A 24,070-nucleotide genomic window follows, 5' to 3' on the forward strand; every position below is an offset into this window, starting at 1 on the left:
GTCCATGTCATTTGTCACCTGTTCCATACTAACATCCCTCAATTGTGACATAACCCTTTTTCTATCTGTTTGTATTGAAGGATTTGGAATGTGGATAGCCCATATTTTGTCTCTATTTCCTGGTATGTCAGCCACCTGTTCTCCGTTTCATGTAATAGATCCGTCACCCCTTCTATCCCTTTACTCCTCCATTCTGAAAATAATTTATTGTCCCTTCCTGCTGGGAAATCTGGGAATTTCCATATATTTAGATGTTTGGAGATTCTCCAGGACAAACCGAATTTTTTCCTTACTGCTTTCCAAGCCATCACCGTATCTCTACATACCAGTGAGTGTTTGATTTTCTTCGGTATGTTAGCCAATGACGTGTGAAGTAATGCCCCCAAATCCCAGGGTCTACAGAACTCACTCTCTAAACGTATGTCTGAGTGTCCGTTTGTCTTCCTTAACCAGTCTATGACGTGCCTCATCAGGCATGCCAAGTTATACCCTCTAATATTTGGCATTTTGATGCCTCCTTTTTCCAAAGATTGCATTCATTTTTCCGTTTTGATTCTCGGTCTTTTCCCCCTCCACAAGAATTTCGAGAATGCTTTATTCAGTCTATTTATGTCTGTATGCTTCAATAACATGGGGATTGTCTGCATTGGGTAGGGTAATTTTGGAAAACTCATCATCTTCAAAAGATGATTTCTACCTAGTAATGATAGCGGCAGCCCCTCCCACATCCTTAGTTCCCGTTCTATTTTTTGTATCAAAGGTTTGTAGTTCAATTCATATATTGACGCTGTTGTACGTCCCATCTGTATTCCCAAATATTTAAGGTGAGACCGTGCTATCGGTATCCCAGAGATGCCATCTCTTGTTCCCTCGGCAACCATCAGTTTCATCTTTTGCTCACACAGAAACAAAATTTCACACTTTGCTCTGTTCAATTTAAAGCCTGATAATCCCCCAAACTCCTCTGTTGTGTCACTTTTGGGAGATCCCTCTGAGGGTTGTTCATAAATAGTATGATATCATCCTATCATCCGCAAATAGGGATGAACGCAATTGTTCCTTCCCGACCCTACTACCTTCAAAACAATCTCCTTCATTTAACAGTCTAGACAAAGGCTCAATGGCCAGATTAAACAGGAGTGGTGACAGTGGACATCCCTGTGTAGTCCCTTTGCTCAATGGGAAAGATCTCGACAGGAACCCGGGCGTCGCCACCCTCGCCTGAGGATTCGCATACAATACCCCTATGAATGTACGAAAGGCTCCCCGTATCCCCATATTGTCTAGTACCATCTCCAGCCATGACCACCCCACGCTATCAAACGCTTTCTCAGCATCAAGTGTGACCATGGCTGGACACTCCTCCTTTTGAAGATCCCTATGTCTAATGGCATCCATTACCAGCATAGCCCTCCGCACATTCGTCACCGCTGCCCTCCCCTTAACGAACCCCGATTGTGCTGGTGATATTAAGTTTGGTAGTATCTCCGCCAATCTATTGGACATCAATTTGGCCAAGATTTTGAGATCTTGGTTTATCAATGAGATTGGCCTATAGTTTGCTGGGTTATCTAGATTTCTGTCTCCCTTGGGTATCAATTTTATGTACGCAGTGTTAAGGTGTCCCGAAATTCCCCCTCCTCCCATTATTTTGTTATACATTCTAGTCAGGATCGGTGCTACCTGCTCTCTCATTACTTTATAAAATTCCCCATTAAACCAGTCAGGTCCCGGTGCCTTGTGTACGTTCAGATCCCCTATTACCATCTGTACTTCTTCTAATGTTATTTCTGCGTTCAATCTAGACAGCTCTTCCGCATTGATTTGCGTGAGTTTTATGCTTTTCAACCAGTCATTTTCCCTGCCAACCGTCTCTTCCCCCTTATTATATAATTTTGCATAATAATCCCCCAGAATCTCGGTAATCTCTTGTGGGCTTGTGGATTTGCTCCCGTCCGGTCTAGTCATGTTAGTTATCAAAGTCATTGGTCGTCGCCCTTTTGCCAGATTGGCCAACAGTCTCCCTGCCTTATTGCCAAATTTGTGTAAATCAACTTCCTGCTGTGATCGTATCAGATCCTCCCTTTTCCCCGCCCAGGATTGAAATTCCTGTCTTGCTGCTTTCCACTCCTCCTTTGCCTCTTGTGTCTTGTTTTCTAGATACAATGTATACTTCTCTCTGAGGGTCTCACTTGCAGCCTGGTATTGTTTGTGGGTATGTTTCCTAAGTTTAGCTACATGTCCCATCAATCTTCCCCTTAATACTGTTTTTGCTGCTTCCCAGAACATCATATCCGCCTCATGTTCACTATTGTTTCTGCTATAGTCTTCCCACCATTCGTTCAGTGTTTAGGCAAATTCCTTGTCTCTAAGTAGAAACGACGGAAACTTCCACAAGTAGTCCGTCCCCCTCAGTGTTGTATCAGTAATTTCTAGAAGCACCGGGCTGTGATCCGATATCACCGTATCTCCAATATCCACATCCCTTACCCTATGCATCAGAAATTGGTCTACCAAAATGTAATCAATCCTAGACCACGCTTCGTGTGGATGCGAGTAATGAGAGTATTCCCGGTCATTTGGGTGAAGCATTCTCCAACTATCTTTTAAATTTGTGTCCTCCAAAAGCTTGACCATTAATCCTTTTACCTCCCTAATCGGTCTGCCGTCATCTCTACTATATCTCTTATCTTCCCCCCTTGAAACCACTGCATTAAAGTCCCCTCCGATTATCCGTTTGAGTTCTGTGTCTTTTCCCAATTCAGTAGTGATAAAGTTAAAAAATGAAGTTTGTTCATTGTTAGGGGCGTATATGTTATATATATCAAACTCTCCCTGTGGACTGGTAAGCTTGATGTGAATATACCTCCCTTCTTCATCATTGTTCTGAGACACTATCATGTGATTAAAATTTTTGTTAATTAGAATCATCACCCCTGCCTTTCGTCCCAGGGAACCTGACCCAACAACTTTTCCCACCCATAGTTTCTGCATACGGAAGAAATCCCCATGGGGTAGGTGTGTCTCCTGTAGTAATGCTATATCGACTTTCAGTCTTTTGAGTTGCCTCAATATCATCATGCGTTTATGTGGTGACTTCAGTCCCTTCACATTCCATGTCACTATTTTAACCATTTTCCCAATTTCTCAAGTATTTCACGTCGACATGTGGTCTTTCATATGTGTGGTATTGTGATCCCTCCAAGCATTCGGTGTGTCCATAACGTTGCTTTCCCTGAACCCATCTGCTCATCCTAAATCTATTATCAACTAACAACCCCTCAACTATCCCCCCCTTTACAGTCAGTCGTCTCTTCACTTCCATTTTTTCTGTGATGCTCCTGGCTCCGCAATTCCCTCTCAGCTCACTGATTAGTAATTACCCATAGCCTATCCCCCATTCTTCTGCTCCCCACCATATCAAGGCAAGGCCTTCTTGGTCAATAATCTTGTCAACATACAATACCCCCTCCCTCCTTTCCCATACACCTTATTCGGTGCCTCTGAACCCAGTCTCCCTCTCTTTCCTACCGGTATGGTCCTCCCAGCACCCAATAGAGAGACTCGGAAGAGAAGCCCGGACCCCCATGAACGCCAAAGCTCCTCCACCCCCCAAAGTACGTAGGGTCTCGAGATCCATAGAGACCATATAGCAGGGGAGAACCAAAGTGATGGATCAAGAAAAGGAAGAAAGAAAAAAAAAAAAAAAAAAGTCCATCAGAGCACGCTAGGGTTGTAAATCCAAAAGTTGGGAAAGAAAAATTAAAAGAGGTAGGAAGTAACCGACTTTAACGACCTTCTGACAAAAGATGAAGAACAAAAGCAATATGTCCTGCAAGTTGTAAGCAAATGCAGAGCATTATATTCTGACGTTTCAAAAACTACTTTAACAAAAGCTCTAGAATAGATTAGATAACTATGTAAAATTATCAACTCATGTAGGTTAGCATGCTCTGATGGTTCATCTGTGCTACTGAGCAATTTATTAGCCATTAACAACTTTTCATTGTCTGTAATGGTGGGATCAATAAACGATAATCCCACCAACTCTGCATTCAAATACCACAAATGGTTCGAAAATTTGGTCAGGGCTATTTCTGCAATGTTGTTGTCACATTCTTTATAGTCTAACAGACTATGCAAAAAACCCTAAATCTTAAAATACCTCAATTTGGATTTTTTCAAACTTTGAGCGACGAGCGGCACGGGTTAACGTCGTTTGATCGAGCTCAAATTTTGGCTATCTCAATATCTGGAAAGGGGAATCGTTTTGTGGGGTCCAGACGAACAAGATTCTGACATTTTTTCCCCCCCATATGAGATCCGGTCACCCTAGTGCAGACATCCAGGGTATTTTTCCACACAACGGTGCCGGATATATATTTTCTCAATTTGTGGACAGTTAATGATGTATTTATGTACCCATGGAGATTCTGGTGATGTATTCATGTACTGATGGTGGTTCTCGTGACATATTCATGTACTGATGGTACTGGTGTTGTAATTATTTACTGACATTGCTTCTTGTGATGTGTTCATGTACCGATGGAGGTTCTGGTATTGTATTCCTGTACTGATGGTGGTTCTAATTACCTATTAAAGGGAATCGGTCACCCTCTGTGTCGTATATGACCTATTAATATGGGCATACAAGTACTGTATATACTTATGTATAAGCCGAGATTTTCAGCCCATTTTTTTGGGCTGAAAGTCCCACTCTCTGCTTATACACGAGTCATATACCGGGGGTTGGAGGGGGAGCGGGGGTGTCAGATCATACTGACCCCCCGGCACGGTCTCTGCAGCCCCCACGCTTCTCCCACGGTCTCCCTTCCTTCAGTGGTCACGTGGTACCACTCATTAAAGTCATGAATATGCGCATATTCATGGCTTTAGTGAGCGGTACCATATGACCGCTGAAGGGAGACCGTGGGAGAAGCGGGGGGCTGCAGAGAAACAGGTAACAATTCTAGTGGAAATGGTCATCACAGCTTGTTACTTGACCCATCGGAGGAGGAGGTGCATTAGGGGTCCCATCACTTTAGTTTCTGACCTATTCCATTAAAGGGAATCTGTCACCTCATTTTTCCCCTATGAGATGCGGCCACCGCCATCAGGGGCTTATCTACAGCATTCTGTAATGCTGTAGATAAGCCCCCGATGTAACCTGAAAGATAAGGAAAACGAGTTATATTATACTCACCCGGGGGGGGGCGGTCCGATGGGTGTCGCGGTCCGGGTCCGACTCCTCCCATCTTCTAGCGATGACATCCTCTTCCTTGCTTCCTGTTGTGCTCCTGCGCAGGAGTAATTCTCCACCCTGTTGAGGGCAGAACAGAGTATTGCAGTGCGCAGGTGCTGGGAAACGTCAGAGAGGTCCGGCACCTGCGCACTGCAGTACTTTACTCTGCCCTCATTAGGGCAGAGAATTACCCCTGCGCAGAAGCCGCGACAGAAGCAAGGAGGAGGACGTCATCAGGAGCAATTATACTGTGTGTAGGTTTGCATTATACTCTGATAAGGCTGCTTTATACTCTGGGGGGCTGCTTTATACTCAGGGGGGCTGCATTATACTCTGAGGGCACTGCATTATACTCTGAAGGGGCTGAATTATACTGTGTGTGTGAGGGGAATGCACTATACTGTGTGTGTTTGTGGGGGAAGCTGAATTATACTGTGTTGGGGTGGGGCTGCATTATACTCTGAGGGGGCTGCATTATACTCTGGGGGGCTGAATTATACTCTGAAGAAGCTGCGTTATACTATGAAGGGGCTGCATTATACTCTGAGGTGGGTTACATTATACTCTATGAAGGGGGGCTGCATTATACTCTGTCAAGGACCATGGGGAGTGCATTTTACCAAATGTACTATATGGGACCTGCATAATACTTTTTACCACTTTTTTGTGTCAAACCACCTCATTAATTGAGAAACAAAAAAAAATTTGAAGTGACACAAAAAGATTCATAAAAAAATCAATTTTTATTCATTAGTTCATTAAAACAATTTAAAAAAAATGTTTTGCAAGAAAAGGTACAGAAAAAAATAGAAGTTTTTTAGGAGTTCTCAGACTATTTGAATAACACAGTAATACTAATGTATATCCATATTGTTAAAAAATCCACAATTGTAAACAAAGTGCAAATGTGTTATAATGATTAATTGAAAAAATTATAATAAATAAGGAGAAAGTGCTCAATGCCATTTATACATTTTGTATATATGAGAGAAAAGTTTTTTTTTAGATTATATACCAACACTTTGCAATTTGGCCACAAGATGGCAATGTTATATCACAAATTGATTAAAATACTAAATTATTCACAAGTGAAATCCCACTAGCAAGCAGCTCAATAGAAGGCGTAAACAGCCTCACAATATATATAAATATATATCTAAAAAAAAATCCCTTTTCATTTCAAGCTGGCCTTTTTGTTAATCTACTGACTATACTATCGCTGCCATCATTTTGAATGGGACTTATAAACATAAATCATATATATTTATTTTATTGGACGCCATAAAGACATTTTACCTTCACGTCTAGCTGAAAAAATGAGGTGCTGCTATCAAGAGACTCACAACTTCCTTGCCCCGAAGGGCGTGTTTCGCCCAGCTTGATCCACGAGGCCCCTAAATACATCCTTACGTATGGTGCCATTGGCAGAAGCTTCAATTCAAATATCCAGGAATTCTAAACTCCTGCCGGATTTAAAAGTGAGATGTATATTACAATCACTGGCATTACATTTCTGCATTAGGCCTTCCAAATCCTCAATGGCACCCTCCCAGACAAAAATTACGTCGTCTATATATCTCATCCAGTTGTGCACTTTGCACATTTCTGCAATGTCTTCTTCAAAAAATATTTTTCTTTCCCAGGCACCTAAAAATTGGCGTAAGAGGTGGCACAAGATGCCCCCATAGCTGTACGTTTTTGTTGACGGTAAATTTTCCCGTTGAAAATAAAGACATTGTGCCTTAAAACGAAATCCAATAATGTCAAAATGAGATCCACCAGATGACCATCAATATTACTGGATCTTAGAAACCACAAAGTGGCTGCCAGACCGTCGCTGTGTTTAATAGAAGTATAGAGCACTTCTTCGTCGGCCATTACCAGAAGCATGTTATCATCCAACTCCAATTGGTCTATTCGCTGCAAAGCCTGGTTCGTGTCCCTAATAAATGATGGAAGAGAAGAGACAATTGGCTTTAAGAAGTAATCTATAACATCCGAGACAATCTCACAAAAACCTGTTATGAATGGGTCATCGAGGAGGAAAAAACAACACAAGCCAAGTCTCAAAAAACCAGAGAGGTTGGTAACTATGCAGATTGCAGATCCCTGATCTTACCACACAACTAGCAGCAGTCGTGGAGCGTACCTACGATGATCCTAGACGCCTCATCACAACCGGAGAGCTACATAAGCCTAAAGCAGGAAAAGAGGAAAACTAACTGCCCCAGAGCAGACCCCAAAGGAATAGACAGCCCCCACACATGTATTGACGCGGAAACAAGATGAAAACACAAACAAAGGCAGAAAAATAGGCTGAGCAAACGATGGAGCCCGACTAACTAGAAAGGAAAGACACTGTCTGCAAACTGCCAAAAACCCTACCAAAATAATGTCCCAACACTTCTGATAGCAAAATTAACCCTGAAGTCACTAGACGTCTCCCAATATATCAGCACTCTGGAATATTCTGAGACAGAGCAAAAAGAGCCCAATCTAAAAAGGGACCAAAAGGCAAATACAGATAAATAGGAGTGGAAATTCAGCACAACCCCAGCAGGGGCTGGCTGACCACAAAAAACTGAATTGACCAACAAGAGCAAGTGTGAACAATAGCAAAAACAAACTTAACTTGAAAAGACTGGAACAGAGCTGAAGTCCAAGACCTGAGAAGCAGACTGAATCACCAGCACCAGGATAGGGCGTCGGCTGTCTTATATCCAGTCTGATACTCCAGAGATTCAATCGCTATCCTCCTCATCAGGTGGCAGATCACTACCAATTAAACCAACCTCACTACCTCCTGTCACCACCAAAGGGAGAACGGAAGGAGAACTCTCAACTGGTGGAGCAGAAAATGAGTTCACAACACAAACCACCATTCCCAGCCACAATGGGTCTTCCCGGTGGATCTATGGGATTCTTATGTACCTTGGAAATGAGGTAAAATGTGGACAGCCTTGGATGATAATCACGTATCCTCTCCAAAAAAGTCTTGGATATTAAGCCATCTGAAAAGGCCTTTTCCAGAATATTAGTGAGAGTCTGTTGAAAAGAAGGAAGTGGATTATGTGTCAATTTTTGATAACACTGACCACCGTTCAACAGCTTATAAGCCTGTTTCTCATACGTTTGCACCGTCCAGATAACGAGCTTGCCCCCTTTATCTGCCGGTTTGAATACCTCGTCATACCAAGTTCTCAAAACCCCTAATTCCTTGCGTTCAATACGAGACAGATTATGTGAGACTTTCTGATGTACTGCTAAATCCTCCACATCCTGAGTAACCAATTTAGTAAATACGTTTATATATTTTTGATTTAGATATTAATACACTAGGAACCATATTTACCTTTTGTAACTCATTTTCCTGTTGTAACGATTCCAAAATTTGAACCTCTTCCCTTTCCTCCTCTGTATGAAAAATATTCTGTTACTCAGGTTTAAAATGAAGCTTTTGAAGTATAATCTTCCTGGAGAATAAATTACCATCCTTTACCGTATTAAAGGCATCTAAATGAGATGAAGGTGAGAACGTCGGTCCCCTACCAAGAAGGTCTTCCTGTATACGAGATAAAACATGTTCAGATAAATTTATTACAGTACTTTCATTTGATCCCTTTGCTTCCTTTGTTTTGAAGATTTATTGAACATGTCAGGGAATTTTTTATTTCTCCCACTATGTAAATAGAAATCTCTAGTACACGATGTTTCACCCATAGATACACTACTTTCACTACCTGAAACACTGGAGGTTTCAGACCTGTCTCCTCAGGTATTATGAGCTTTGGCCATTCGTTTGTTTTGTTGCCAGCGAAAAACCTTATTAGTCTCATAATCTTTGGAATCTCGTAAAAACTTTCTCCATTTCCCCTGGCTTACTTCTTCCCATGTACCTTCATCTTTGCTTAACTCCTTAAGCCATATCTCTGTCTATTCAGCAGTCAAACTAGTATGTAACATTTTATAAGTTGTTTCCAATTGTGTATCAATGGTTTTCAATACTGTTGTATTGTGTTCAATAATGATCTTAATTGAGTCCAAATAACATGTGGACGCAGATTCAATCCACCGGTTAATCAGTAAATCATCATTCAGATCAAAAGTAGGGTACAATTGCATCCTCAAACCAAGAGGTACAATTTTCTTACTGAGGTAATTCTCCAAAGAGGCCCGATTCCACCATATTTTTGTCTTTCGGTGGAGAGCATTTTTATACTTAAACATAAGTTCTTTATTGGAAATAGATGCATCTTGAGAAACAGTGACAGTATTTTGCTTGAAAATGTCAACCACTCTTGTCTGCCAGGTCAATTCCTTGGCTCTGAAATCCACGGTAGGATGGACAATCTGTTATGAAACAGCAACAATAATGATATCAACCACTATGTTCAAAAATTAGAAGGGCACTTCTACAATAAATATCCACAAAAAATCCCATTTACTGCACTAAATTAATGGGAATATGAAACGTGCATCGGGGTGACGGGACACCGCGTAGACACAGATCATCTGCCTTACTGGTAATTATCCATGATATATTCTCCTTAGGGACTTTAATGAGATCCTTGTAACGCTGATTTATAAGACTCCTTTGAGTATTTAGCCCTGTTTATAGTGCAGGGACATTATACGACGTAAATTTTACTTATTGGATGAATAATCTTGTAGGAATGTGATTGCAATGTGGTATCCTTTGTATAATATAGTCATTGGCATGGTATTTGTATCTTTTAGTATCATATAGTCCCACCTTTCATGGCAATATATAGGGAGGTTTTGAAGGTATTATTTTATTATATTATTGAACATATCAGGATTTATTGTCTTTTATGCCTCATTAATTATATCTACCATGGCATGATTTTTTTTGATTTTCTTAAAAATTATCTTAGTATTTTCCTTCCTATATATTTGTAATTCTTTTGTGTTTACCACTTGGTGTCCTCTTGACAGTATTTTGTGCTTCTTTATCTGGTATTTTGCTTTTATTTCTGTGATTAATAAAGGTTGTTTTTAACACTGTTGTAAATGGGATCTCTTCATATTCCCATTAATTTAGTGCAGTAGATGGGCTTTTGTGGATAGTTATTGTAGAAGTGCCCTTCTAATTTTTGGACATAGTGGTTGATATCATACTTTGTGTTAGGCCACATGCAGACATTCAGTATTTGGTGATTTTTTTCCATACATATTTATAAGCAAAAACCGGGAGTGGGTGAAAAATGCAGAAGTGGTGCAAATGTTTCTATTAGGCCGGATCATACATGTGAGAAACTCAGACGAGTCTCGCATCTTAATACCCGGCACTCTGGAGCGGAGTGTGTAGCTGCTTGTATTTCTATGCAGCCCCGTGGCAGTGCCCGGTATTAATATGCGAGACTCGTCCAAGTTTCTCGCATGTGTAATCCCGGCTTTATGCTTTTTCTCTGACCGTTCCACTCCTGGTTTTGGTTTACAAATACTGGGGTAAAAAACTCACCAAATACTCAATGTTTGCACACGGCCTCAGGGTGGAGTCACACTAAACGTATGAAAAATCAGTCCGAGTCTCCCTTCCGAGAGTCACATGAGTGTCGTGCGAGTACTATCCGATTTTTCACACCTAGCATTTGCTTTACATCCGAATGCAGTGCGATTGCTATCTGATTGTCCGAGTGCAATGCAATTTTAACATGAGCTTTTACATACGCAATTGTCTATGTCATTTACACATTGTTTTCAAAGGAAATATTCTTCAAAACACACATATATAATAGAATAAAAGCCCGCAATTCATGTGCCGTGTACAGTAATATCACAGAGTGACAGGTTAGAACAGAATAGATATATGCACATAAAATACATACAGTGGGTACGGAAAGTATTCAGACCCCTTTAAATTTTTCACTCTGTTTCATTGTAGCCATTTGGTAAATTCAAAAAAGTTCATATTTTTTCTCATTAATGTACACGCTGCACCCCATCTTGACTGATAAAATACAAATGTAGAGTTTTTTGCAAATTTATTAAAAAAGAGAGACTGAAATATCACATGGTCATAAGTATTCATGCAGTGCCCAGGGGGGAACTAGATGTTATAGGTGCCAGGGCCGGCCAATAGTAAAGAAATTAGGAAAGTCACAGGCGACGTTGTGGCGTGCTAGCCCTGTGTCACTCACACTGAGCACTTACAGTTTGAAGGATGAATGCTGACAAGGGAATTAACATAACCAAAAGGGAATCTTTACTGTAATCACTTTACAATACATAGTCCATAGCGATGGTACCACAGCACTTCATACATGTTGGAAATTTTTGGTAGCAAGAGAGATGGTTACCATGTTTCAGATGGAATCTTCCCAGTCTTAATTCACACAGGTCTTCAGTTATGTTACTACCAAGGATGGGCCTACACAGTTTAGTTCATTGTGGAAATAGTGGTCACTGCTCACTCACAATTGAGTCCTGATACGGTTCCCTGTCGCAGGGCATACAGTAGAATATGCAGTACACAAGAGGCACTCACGCTGGCAGAACCATTAAAGGCGTGGAGTGTAGCAGAAGTGTAGCACCTCATGCCCATTCCATTGAACCCGTCTCCTGTAATAATAATAAAAAAAAATCCTCATCTGTCTGACCTTCTGTCCCATTCCATAATCCATGTCTGGGGATAAATAGTTTTCAACTTGGACGGTGCTAAGGTGAGACCGTCCAGGCTGAGAACTACTGAGGAATGAGCTGCTGTGAGCGCAGCATCAGTGACTAGCTGCAGTGACCTCAGCACGGTGAGAAAAAAATCACCAAGTTTACGGCGGTGAACTCAGAGACTTTTTCTCATGGTGCTGAGGTCACCACTCTTCAGCCCGGCTGGGAACAGAGCCTCAGTGACCAGAGGTAACCTCGAAGGCATCACTGCTAGTCACCGATGCTGCGCTTGCAGCAGCAGCTCATTCCTCAGTGGTTCTCAGCCTGGACGGTCTCACCTTAGTTGAAAACTATTTATCCCCAGACATGGATTACGGCATGGAACAGAACGTCGGACAGGTGAGGGATATTGTTGTTTTATTACAGGAGACGTTGGATTTAATGGAATGGGCGTTAGTATAACTGTTTGCTATTTTTAAATAAAAATGGAAAAGTGTGTTTTCTTTTGATTTCAAATAAACGACATTATACTTGATGTGTCTTTATTTACAATATAACCATAGGATTAGTAATGGATAGGTGTCTTATAGATGCCTCTCCACTACTAACCCATGGGCTTGATGTCACCAGACAATACAAAGGTGACATCAAACCCACGAATATTACCCCACCTTCCACCGCTACAGGGCAAGTGGGAAGAGCACCAGAATTAGCGCATGTAATAGATGTGCCTTTTCTGGGTGGCTGCAGGCTTCTATTTTTAGGCTGGGGGGGCAAATATCCATGGTCCCTTACCAGCCTGAGAATACCAGCATCCAGTTGTCTGCTTTAGCTTGGCTGGTTATCAAAAATGGGGTTAACCCCACGCCAGTTTTTAAAATTATTTATTTAAATAATTTAAAAATATGGCATGGAGACCCCTCTATTCTTGATAACAAGACTTGCTAAAGCTGGCAGCTGAGGATTGCAGCCCGCAGTTGTCTGTTTTACCTGGCTGGTTATCAAAAGTACTGGAGAAACCACACCTTTTTTAAATTTATTTATAGCGCAGGCAGTGACTGATAAATACTCCCATCAGCCGCCTGCTCTCACTGTTATTAGGGGCAGCAGGTGTAGGATGATGGGAGTAGTAGTCCCACCATTTGCCACCTACTCTCGCTGTTATCAGTGGAATATAACTCTCAACAATCTTCCCTGCTCACGCTGATCGCTGGTAGAGTAGGGGAGAATGATGTGAGATTGTCTTCAGCACACGGTGCCAGGGAACAGCGCTATCTGCAGCGCTGCTTCCCAGGCGCTGGTACGTGCCACACTGATGACTCACGGATGTCATCCATGTGTCATCAATGTGCATGACGTTTTGCGACCTGTGCTGCTGTTAAAAAACGGACATGTCAGCATATTTTGCCCTCTGACACAGGGTCTGTGGAAACATACTGACATGTGCACAGACCCATTTGCTTGATTGGGTCTATATGTATGTGTCTCCGGTAGGTGTGAAAACTGTCACCACACGTATCTGACACACTGACATCTGAAAGAGGCCGAACAAAGGGTTAGAGAGAGCAAGCAGCAGCCGCTTTGTGCATTTTTTTTAATTAATAAAGTTAGTTTTTTGATTATCGCTATTTGTAATAGAAAACATTGCACAGATCGCTGATTCTTGATAGAACTCATAATTACCTGTATGTGCAGAAGTCTCGGACAGTGATGGAGCACAGCCGACAGAATCATCAGAATCTACATCACAAAAGCGGTGAAAAGTACACCATAAATGTTCTCTGGTGACCCTTGACATTCCTGTAATAATTCATATCACCACTTTGTTGCATATTATCATGACTGTTGGTTGCGTTCTTTTCTGATGACTGTCAGTTGAGCTCTGTTATGATGACTGTCAGTTGCGTTCTTTTATAACTGTCAGTGGCGCTCTGTTATGATGAATGTTGGTTGCGCTCTCTTTTCTGATGATTGTCGGGTGCACTCTGTTATGACTCTCGATTCCATTCTGTTATTATGACTTTTGGTGGCACCGTGTTATGATTGTCAGGTGCACTCTATTATGATGACTATCGGTGGTGCTGTTATGATGACTGTCGATTGCGCTCTGTTATGACTGTTGGTGGCACTCTGCTGACTATTGGTTCCGCTCTTTTATGATGACAGTCGGTTGCGCTCTTTTATGATGACTGGCGGTTGCGCTCCTTTATGATGACTGTCGGTTGCGCTCCTTTATGATGACTGTCGGTTGCGCTCCTTTATGATGACTGTCGGTTGCGCTCTTTTATGACTGTCGGTTGTGCTCTGTTATGATGACTGTCGGTTGCGCTCTTTTATGATGACAGTCGGTCGCGCTCTGTTATGATGACAGTCGGTCGTGCTCTGTTATGATGACTGTCGGTTGCGCTCTGTTATGATGACTGTCGGTCGCGCTCTTTTATGATAACAGTCGGTCGCGCTCTTTTATGATGACAGTCGGTCGCGCTCTTTTATGATGACAGTCGGTCGCGCTCTTTTATGATGACAGTCGGTCGCGCTCTTTTATGATGACAGTCGGTCGCGCTCTTTTATGATGACTGGCGGTTGCGCTCTTTTATGACTGTCGGTTGCGCTCTGTTATGATGACTGTCGGTCGCGCTCTTTTATGATGACTGTCGGTCGCGCTCTTTTATGATGACTGTCGGTTGCGCTCTTTTATGATGACAGTCGGTCGCGCTCTTTTATGATGACTGGCGGTTGCGCTCTTTTATGATGACTGGCGGTTGCGCTCTTTTATGATGACTGGCGGTTGCGCTCTGTTATGATGACTGTCGGTTGCGCTCTTTTATGATGACTGTCGGTTGCGCACTTTTATGATGACTGGCGGTCGCGATCCTTTATGATGACTGGCGGTTGCGCTCCTTTATGATGACTGTCGGTCGCGCTCTTTTATGATGACTGTCGGTCGCGCTCCTTTATGATGACTGTCGGTTGCGCTCCTTTATGATGACTGTCGGTTGCGCTCCTTTATGATGACTGTCGGTTGCGCTCCTTTATGATGACTGTCGGTTGCGCTCCTTTATGATGACTGTTGATTGTGCTCTTTTGCGCCTCTCTGTTAAGCTCCGCCCACTCCTCAATGTCGCGGCTGCAGACAGGACTGGTGACAGACGGGAGACGTCACATTCTGGTGACAATGAACAATCAGCGCTGAGTGGAATTATTTATATTACAAAAATCTACACTAAAAATGTAAGATTTATAAATCAGGGAAAAAAATGAATTTTGGCCAAATCCCTAAAATATACAGCAATGTAAAAACCTTCCTGCCTTACCTCTGGTGTCTGCGTCATTAAAACCTAGAGACATTCCATAGAAAAATATTAAAAGCCAGGAGAGCGGACCAGAATGGAGTCTGTGTGAGGAGCTCCAGGAATCTCCTCCGATCTACAGTCACTTCCGCACTGAGGCGTGTAGATCGGAGGCGCTAAAGTGAGGCGCACAGGAAATCACCTCCGATCTAGACGAGGCCCCGCCCCCTTCCGGTGACGTCATTCCCTCCGAAAATCAACTCCATTCTAGACGCTACCGTGGCGGGAGCGTTGAGAAGATTGAAGATTCACCATGTTTCCTTCTCCCCGAACTCAGGCCATGGCCACAGCCCGGCGGCCCCTAGGAGTGCGCGGCCCCGCTGGCAGGAAAAGCCTCGGCCCCTCCGGCAGCTCTTCGCCCTCCACGGTTTTCTCCCCCTCAGGGCAGAGGGTCAGTGGCGCGCGGTGAGTGACAGCTGAGGGGAGCACAGTATAGTGTGTGAGAGCCTGTACGGCTGTGGGCTCATTACTGGCTGCTGGAGCTGTGCTAGTCACCGGCCTCAGCCCCGTGCTCCCTATACATGGAGTATAGTGTGTGAGAGCCTGTACGGCTGCCGGCTCATTACTGGCTGCTGGAGCTGTGCTAGTCACCGGCCTCAGCCCCGTGCTCCCTATACATGGAGTATAGTGTGTGAGAGCCTGTATGGCTGCCGGCTCATTACTGGCTGCTGGAGCTGTGCTGGTCACCGACCTCAGCCCTGTGCTCCCTATACATGGAGTATAGTGTGTGAGAGCCTGTGTGGCTGCCGGCTCATTACTGGCTGCTGGAGCTGTGCTGGTCACCGGCCTCAGCCCCGTGTTCCCTATACATGGAGTATAGTGTGTGAGAGCCTGTATGGCTGCCAGCTCATTACTGGCTGCTGGAGCTGTGCTAGTCACCGGCCTCAGCCCCGTGCTCCCTATACATGGAGTATAGTGTGTGAGAGCCTGTATGGCTGCCGGCTCATTACTGGCTGCTGGAGCTGTTCTAGTCACCGGCCTCAGCCCCGTGCTCCCTATACATGGAGTATAGTGTGTGAGAGCCTGTATGGCTGCCGGCTCATTACTGGCTGCTGGAGCTGTGCTAGTCACCGGCCTCAGCCCCGTGCTCCCTATACATGGAGTATAGTGTGTGAGAGCCTGTATGGCTGTGGGCTCATTACTGGCTGCTGGAGCTGTTCTAGTCACCGGCCTCAGCCCCGTGCTCCCTATACATGGAGTATAGTGTGTGAGAGCCTGTATGGCTGCCGGCTCATTACTGGCTGCTGGAGCTGTTCTAGTCACCGGCCTCAGCCCCGTGCTCCCTATACATGGAGTATAGTGTGTGAGAGCCTGTATGGCTGCTGGCTCATTACTGGCTGCTGGAGCTGTGCTAGTCACCGGCCTCAGCCCCGTGCTCCCTATACATGGAGTATAGTGTGTGAGAGCCTGTATGGCTGTGGGCTCATTACTGGCTGCTGGAGCTGTTCTAGTCACCGGCCTCAGCCCCGTGCTCCCTATACATGGAGTATAGTGTGTGAGAGCCTGTATGGCTGCCGGCTCATTACTGGCTGCTGGAGCTGTTCTAGTCACCGGCCTCAGCCCCGTGCTCCCTATACATGGAGTATAGTGTGTGAGAGCCTGTATGGCTGCCGGCTCATTACTGGCTGCTGGAGCTGTGCTAGTCACCGGCCTCAGCCCCGTGCTCCCTATACATGGAGTATAGTGTGTGAGAGCCTGTACGGCTGCCGGCTCATTACTGGCTGCTGGAGCTGTGCTAGTCACCGGCCTCAGCCCCGTGCTCCCTATACATGGAGTATAGTGTGTGAGAGCCTGTACGGCTGCCGGCTCATTACTGGCTGCTGGAGCTGTGCTAGTCACCGGCCTCAGCCCCGTGCTCCCTATACATGGAGTATAGTGTGTGAGAGCCTGTATGGCTGTGGGCTCATTACTGGCTGCTGGAGCTGTTCTAGTCACCGGCCTCAGCCCCGTGCTCCCTATACATGGAGTATAGTGTGTGAGAGCCTGTATGGCTGCCGGCTCATTACTGGCTGCTGGAGCTGTTCTAGTCACCGGCCTCAGCCCCGTGCTCCCTATACATGGAGTATAGTGTGTGAGAGCCTGTATGGCTGCCGGCTCATTACTGGCTGCTGGAGCTGTGCTAGTCACCGGCCTCAGCCCCGTGCTCCCTATACATGGAGTATAGTGTGTGAGAGCCTGTACGGCTGCCGGCTCATTACTGGCTGCTGGAGCTGTGCTAGTCACCGGCCTCAGCCCCGTGCTCCCTATACATGGAGTATAGTGTGTGAGAGCCTGTACGGCTGCCGGCTCATTACTGGCTGCTGGAGCTGTGCTAGTCACCGGCCTCAGCCCCGTGCTCCCTATACATGGAGTATAGTGTGTGAGAGCCTGTATGGCTGTGGGCTCATTACTGGCTGCTGGAGCTGTTCTAGTCACCGGCCTCAGCCCCGTGCTCCCTATACATGGAGTATAGTGTGTGAGAGCCTGTATGGCTGCCGGCTCATTACTGGCTGCTGGAGCTGTTCTAGTCACCGGCCTCAGCCCCGTGCTCCCTATACATGGAGTATAGTGTGTGAGAGCCTGTATGGCTGCCGGCTCATTACTGGCTGCTGGAGCTGTGCTAGTCACCGGCCTCAGCCCCGTGCTCCCTGTACATGGAGTATAGTGTGTAAGAGCCTGTATGGCTGCCGGCTCATTACTGGCTGCTGGAGCTGTTCTAGTCACCGGCCTCAGCCCCGTGCTCCCTATACATGGAGTATAGTGTGTGAGAGCCTGTATGGCTGCCGGCTCATTACTGGCTGCTGGAGCTGTGCTAGTCACCGGCCTCAGCCCCGTGCTCCCTATACATGGAGTATAGTGTGTGAGAGCCTGTATGGCTGCCGGCTCATTACTGGCTGCTGGAGCTGTGCTAGTCACCGGCCTCAGCCCCGTGCTCCCTATACATGGAGTATAGTGTGTGAGAGCCTGTATGGCTGCCGGCTCATTACTGGCTGCTGGAGCTGTGCTAGTCACCGGCCTCAGCCCCGTGCTCCCTATACATGGAGTATAGTGTGTAAGAGCCTGTATGGCTGCCGGCTCATTACTGGCTGCTGGAGCTGTGCTAGTCACCGGCCTCAGCCCCGTGCTCCCTGTACATGGAGTATAGTGTGTAAGAGCCTGTATGGCTGCCGCCTCATTACTGGCTGCTGGAGTTGTGCTAGTCACCGGCCTCAGCCCTGTGCTCCCTATACATGGAGTATAGTGTGTGAGAGCCTGTATGGCTGTGGGCTCATTACTGGCTGCTGGAGCTGTGCTAGTCACCGGCCTCAGCCCTGTGCTCCCTATACATGGAGTATAGTGTGTGAGAGCCTGTATGGCTGCCGGCTCATTACTGGCTGCTGGAGCTGTGCTAGTCACCGGCCTCAGCCCCGTGCTCCCTATACATGGAGTATAGTGTGTAAGAGCCTGTATGGCTGCCGGCTCATTACTGGCTGCTGGAGCTGTGCTAGTCACCGGCCTCAGCCCCGTGCTCCCTGTACATGGAGTATAGTGTGTAAGAGCCTGTATGGCTGCCGCCTCATTACTGGCTGCAGGAGCTGTGCTAGTCACCGGCCTCAGCCCCGTGCTCCCTATACATGGAGTATAGTGTGTGAGAGCCTGTATGGCTGCCGGCTCATTACTGGCTGCTGGAGCTGTGCTAGTCACCGGCCTCAGCCCCGTGCTCCCTATACATGGAGTATAGTGTGTGAGAGCCTGTATGGCTGCCGGCTCATTACTGGCTGCTGGAGCTGTGCTAGTCACCGGCCTCAGCCCCGTGCTCCCTATACATGGAGTATAGTGTGTGAGAGCCTGTATGGCTGCCGGCTCATTACTGGCTGCTGGAGTTGTGCTAGTCACCGGCCTCAGCCCTGTGCTCCCTATACATGGAGTATAGTGTGTGAGAGCCTGTATGGCTGTGGGCTCATTACTGGCTGCTGGAGCTGTGCTAGTCACCGGCCTCAGCCCTGTGCTCCCTATACATGGAGTATAGTGTGTGACAGCCTGTATGGCTGCTGGCTCTTTACTGGCTGCTGGAGCTGTGCTAGTCACCGGCCTCAGCCCCGTGCTCCCTATACATGGAGTATAGTGTGTGAGAGCCTGTACGGCTGCCAGCTCATTACTGGCTGCTGGAGCTGTGCTAGTCACCGGCCTCAGCCCCGTGCTCCCTATACATGGAGTATAGTGTGTGAGAGCCTGTATGGCTGCCGGCTCATTACTGGCTGCTGGAGCTGTGCTAGTCACCGGCCTCAGCCCCGTGCTCCCTATACATGGAGTATAGTGTGTGAGAGCCTGTATGGCTGCCGGCTCATTACTGGCTGCTGGAGCTGTGCTAGTCACCGGCCTCAGCCCCGTGCTCCCTATACATGGAGTATAGTGTGTGAGAGCCTGTATGGCTGCCAGCTCATTACTGGCTGCTGGAGCTGTGCTAGTCACCGGCCTCAGCCCCGTGCTCCCTATACATGGAGTATAGTGTGTGAGAGCCTGTATGGCTGCCGGCTCATTACTGGCTGCTGGAACTGTGCTAGTCACCGGCCTCAGCCCCGTGCTCCCTTTACATGGAGTATAGTGTGTGAGAGCCTGTATGGCTTCCGCCTCGTTACTGGCTGCTGGAGCTGTGCTAGTCACCGGCCTCAGCCCCGTGCTCCCTATACATGGAGTATAGTGTGTGAGAGCCTGTATGGCTGTGGGCTCATTACTGGCTGCTGGAGCTGTGCTAGTCACCGGCCTCAGCCCCGTGTTCCCTATACATGGAGTATAGTGTGTGAGAGCCTGTATGGCTGCCGGCTCATTACTGGCTGCAGGAGCTGTGCTAGTCACCGGCCTCAGCCCCATGATCCCTATACATGGAGTATAGTGTGTGAGAGTCTGTATGGCTGCCGGCTCATTACTGGCTGCTGGAGCTGTGCTGGTCACCGGCCTCAGCCCTGTGCTCCCTATACATGGAGTATAGTGTGTGAGAGCCTGTATGGCTGCCGCCTCATTACTGGCTGCTGGAGCTGTGCTAGTCACCGGCCTCAGCCCCGTGCTCCCTATACATGGAGTATAGTGTGTGAGAGCCTGTATGGCTGCCGGCTCGTTACTGGCTGCAGGAGCTGTGCTAGTCACCGGCCTCAGCCCCGTGCTCCCTATACATGGAGTATAGTGTGTGAGAGCCTGTATGGCTGCCGCCTCATTACTGGCTGCTGGAGCTGTGCTAGTCACCGGCCTCAGCCCCGTGCTCCCTATACATGGAGTATAGTGTGTGAGAGCCTGTATGGCTGCTGGCTCGTTACTGGCTGCTGGAGCTGTGCTAGTCACCGGCCTCTGCCCCGTGCTCCCTATACATGGAGTATAGTATGTGAGAGCCTGTATGGCTGCCTGCTCATTACTGGCTGCTGGAGCTGTGCTAGTCACCGGCCTCAGCCCCGTGCTCCGTATACATGCAGTATAGTGTGTGAGAGCCTGTATGGCTGTGGGCTCATTACTGGCTGCTGGAGCTGTGCTAGTCGCCGGCCTCAGCCCCCGTGTTGCCTATACATGGAGTATAGTGTGTGAGAGCCTGTATGGTTCCAACTCATTACTGGCTGCTGGAGCTGTGCTAGTCACCGGCTTCAGCCTCGTGCTCCCTATACATGGAATATAGTGTGTGAGAGGCTGTATGGCTGCCACCTCATTACTGGCTGCTGGAGCTGTTCTAGTCACCTACCTCAGTCCCGTGCTCCCTATACATGGAGTATTGTGTGTTAGAGCCTGTATGGCTGCCAGCTCATTACTGGCTGCTGGAGCTGTTCTAGTCACCTGCCTCAGCCCCCGTGCTCCCTATACATGGAGTATAGTGTGTGAGAGCCTGTATGGCTGCCAGCTCATTACTGGCTGCTGGAGCTGTGCTAGTCACCCGCCTCAGCCCCGTGCTCCCTATACATGGAGTATAGTGTGTGAGAGTCTGTATGGCTGCCGGCTCATTACTGGCTGCTGGAGCTGTGCTATTCACCCGCCTCAGCCCCGTGCTCCCTATACATGGAGTATAGTGTGTGAGAGCCTGTATGGCTGCCGGCGCGTTACTGTCTGCTGGAGCTGTGCTAGTCACCGGCCTCAGCCCCGTGCTCCCTATACATGGAGTATAGTGTGTGAGAGGCTGTATGGCTGCCGGCTCATTACTGGCTGCTGGAGCTGTGCTGGTCACCGGCCTCAGCCCCGTATTCCCTGTACATGGAGTATAGTGTGTGAGAGCCTGTATGGCGGCCGGCTCATTACTGGCTGCTGGAGCTCTGCTAGTCACCGGCCTCAGCCCTGTGCTCCCTATACATGGAGGATAGTGTGAGAGGCTGTATGGCTGCCACCTCATTACTGGCTGCTGGAGCTGTGCTAGTCACCGGCCTCAGCCCCGTGCTCCCTATACATGGAGTATAGTGTGTGAGAGCCTGTATGGCTGCCGGCTCATTACTGGCTGCTGGAGCTGTTCTAGTCACCGGCCTCAGCCCCGTGCTCCCTATACATGGAGTATAGTGTGTGAGAGCCTGTATGGCTGCCGGCTCATTACTGGCTGCTGGAGCTGTTCTAGACACCGGCCTCAGCCCCGTGCTCCCTATACATGGAGTATAGTGTGTGAGAGCCTGTATGGCTGTGGGCTTATTACTGGCTGCTGGAGCTGTGCTAGTCTCCGGCCTCAGCCCCGTGCTCCCTATACATGGAGTATAGAGTGTGAGAGCCTGTATGGCTGTGGGCTCATTACTGGCTGCTGGAGCTGTGCTAGTCTCCGGCCTCTGCCCCGTGCTCCCTATACATGGAGTATAGTGTGTGAGAGCCTGTATGGCTGCTGCCTCATTACTGGCTGCTGGAACTGTGCTAGTCACCGGCCTCAGCCCTGTGCTCCCTATACATGGAGGATAGTGTGTGAGAGCTGATGCCTGCCGGCTCATTACTGGCAGCTGGAGCTGTGCTAGTCACCGGCCTCAGCCCCGTGCTCCCTGTACATGGAGTATAGTGTGTGAGAGCCTGTATGGCTGTGGGCTCATTACTGGCTGCTGGAGCTGTGCTAGTCACCGGCCTCAGCCCCGTGCTCCCTGTACATGGAGTATAGTGTGTGAGAGCCTGTATGGCTGCCAGCTCATTACTGTCTGCTGGAGCTGTGCTAGTCACCGGCCTCAGCCCCGTTCTCCCTGTACATGGAGTATAGTGTGTGAGAGCCTGTATGGCTGCCGGCTCATTACTGGCTGCTGGAGCTGTGCTAGTCACCCGTCTCTGCTCCGTGCTCCCTATACATGGAGTATAGTGTGTGAGAGCCTGTATGGCTGCCGGCTCATTACTGGCTGCTGGAGCTGTGCTAGTCACCGGCCTCAGCCCCGTGCTCCCTGTACGTGGAGTATAGTGCGTGAGAGCTGATGCCTGCCGGCTCATTACTGTCTGCTGGAGCTGTGCTAGTCACCGGCCTCAGCCCCCTGCTCCCTGTACATGGAGTATAGTGTGTGAGAGCCTGTATGGCTGCCTGTTGTGAGTTCATTTTCCCCTTCGTCACTGAGGTCTGGTGAACTCCCTATTCTGGTAAAGGAAGGTAATGAGCCTGATTATCAGGCACCTGAGCCTAATGAGGATGACTGGCTGAGTGGAGTCACGGACTGGATATAAGGCTGCCGACGCCTTTCTGCCCTGTGGGTGATTTCTCTGTGGACTTCTAGGACACCAGTCTGATTCCTGCTCCTCTAGAGCTAAGTTTTCTGCTTTGCCTGTTAGCATTTATGTTTTGTTTTTGTTTTCCTTGCTTTTCTGTATTCTGCCATTCCCTACTGGGGTGAGCTGAATCTCCTTTTGCCTGTAGCTCTGTCTTCAGAATATTCCTGAGTACTGACATAGCTTTTTGAAGCCTAGCGTCTTCAGGGCCTTTTTCACTGTCAGTCTGTTGGCTCTTATTTTCATAGGGTTTTTCACGGATTGCAGACAGCAGCCTTCCTGTCCTTTTCTATCTAGTTAGCTTGGGCCCCGTCTTTGCTCAGTCTATCTTTCTGTCTGTGTTAGTGTCTTCATCTTGCTTCACCGTCATTATATGTTGGGGGCTGCCTTTTGCTTTGGGATCTGCTCTGGGGCAGTTTAGATTTCCCCTTTCTTTCTTTAGGCCTATTTAATTCTCCGGCTGTGATCGAGGGGTCTAGGGCATCGTAGGAACCCCCCTCGGCTACTGCTAGTTGTGTTGATAGGTTCAGGGGTCTGCAGTCCGATAGCTGCCAACTTCTCTGGTTTTCTGGACTTAGCTAGCATTTTTGTTTTTCCCTCCTACGGTGACTCAATCATAACAGAATCACCCGCCATACCACAGATCCTAGGGTACTCAAAAGCAGGAAAGAATTGTGTTTTAAAAAAAAAAAAAAAAAAAAAGTGTGTGTATATTCTTTCCTCTATATCTCTGTGGCCGTAGGGGGAATTTTTTTTTTTTCTCTCTCAATGGAGATCAAGCAATTGTCTAATCATGTGGAGCAGCTCGCTGCGGAAGTGCGGGGAATTTCCGCCTACCTTGCTCGTTCGCATGCTGTTGAACCAAAGATCCCTACACCTGATGTATTTTTTGGGGATCTATCTAAATTTTTGAGTTTCAAAAAGAATTGTAAATTATTTTTTGCCTTGAAGCCTAACTCGTCAGGGAGCTCCGCGCAGCAGGTTAAAATTGTCATCTCTTTGCTTCGTGGCGATCCCCAGGATTGGGCGTTTTATTTGAAACCAGATGATCCTATTCTGACTAATGTGAACGCATTCTTTCAAGCTTTGGGGTTGTTGTATGACGAACCTAATGCTATTGATCAGGCTGAAAAGACCCTGTTAGCATTGAACCAGGGTCGAGATTCTGCAGAGTTGTACTGTCAAAAGTTCCGAAAGTGGGCGGTCC

The 24,070-nt window shown here is 47.1% G+C and overlaps 1 protein-coding gene and 1 long non-coding RNA gene across 4 annotated transcripts in view; one reads left to right on the forward strand and one right to left on the reverse strand.

Annotated features, from left to right (window-relative positions):
- Positions 1-5,966: 5,966 nt before the first annotated feature.
- Positions 5,967-15,380, reverse strand: LOC141072936 (uncharacterized). 2 transcript variants are annotated; one of them, XR_012226907.1, is made up of 6 exons: positions 15,184-15,380; positions 13,553-15,035; positions 8,742-8,804; positions 8,595-8,656; positions 8,174-8,287; positions 5,967-7,184 (listed from the first exon to the last, which is right to left on the reverse strand). It is a non-coding gene; the product is annotated as an uncharacterized lncRNA (long non-coding RNA). The 2 variants fall into 2 exon arrangements; XR_012226906.1 differs by having other exon boundaries at positions 8,595-8,804.
- NUP133 (nucleoporin 133) overlaps positions 15,380-24,070 on the forward strand; it is a 229,424-nt gene continuing 220,733 nt past the window's right edge. For both annotated transcript variants that reach the window (XM_073560207.1, XM_073560208.1), the window contains exon 1: positions 15,380-15,624. In XM_073560207.1, the coding sequence (XP_073416308.1) occupies positions 15,473-15,624 (152 nt within the window). In that variant the 5' untranslated portion in view covers positions 15,380-15,472. The remainder of the gene's footprint in view (positions 15,625-24,070) is intronic.

The sequence above is a fragment of the Dendrobates tinctorius genome, unplaced genomic scaffold (genome assembly GCF_039654945.1).
Source record: "Dendrobates tinctorius isolate UK_male_01 unplaced genomic scaffold, ASM3965494v1 ptg000293l, whole genome shotgun sequence".
Lineage (NCBI taxonomy): Eukaryota > Metazoa > Chordata > Amphibia > Anura > Dendrobatidae > Dendrobates > Dendrobates tinctorius.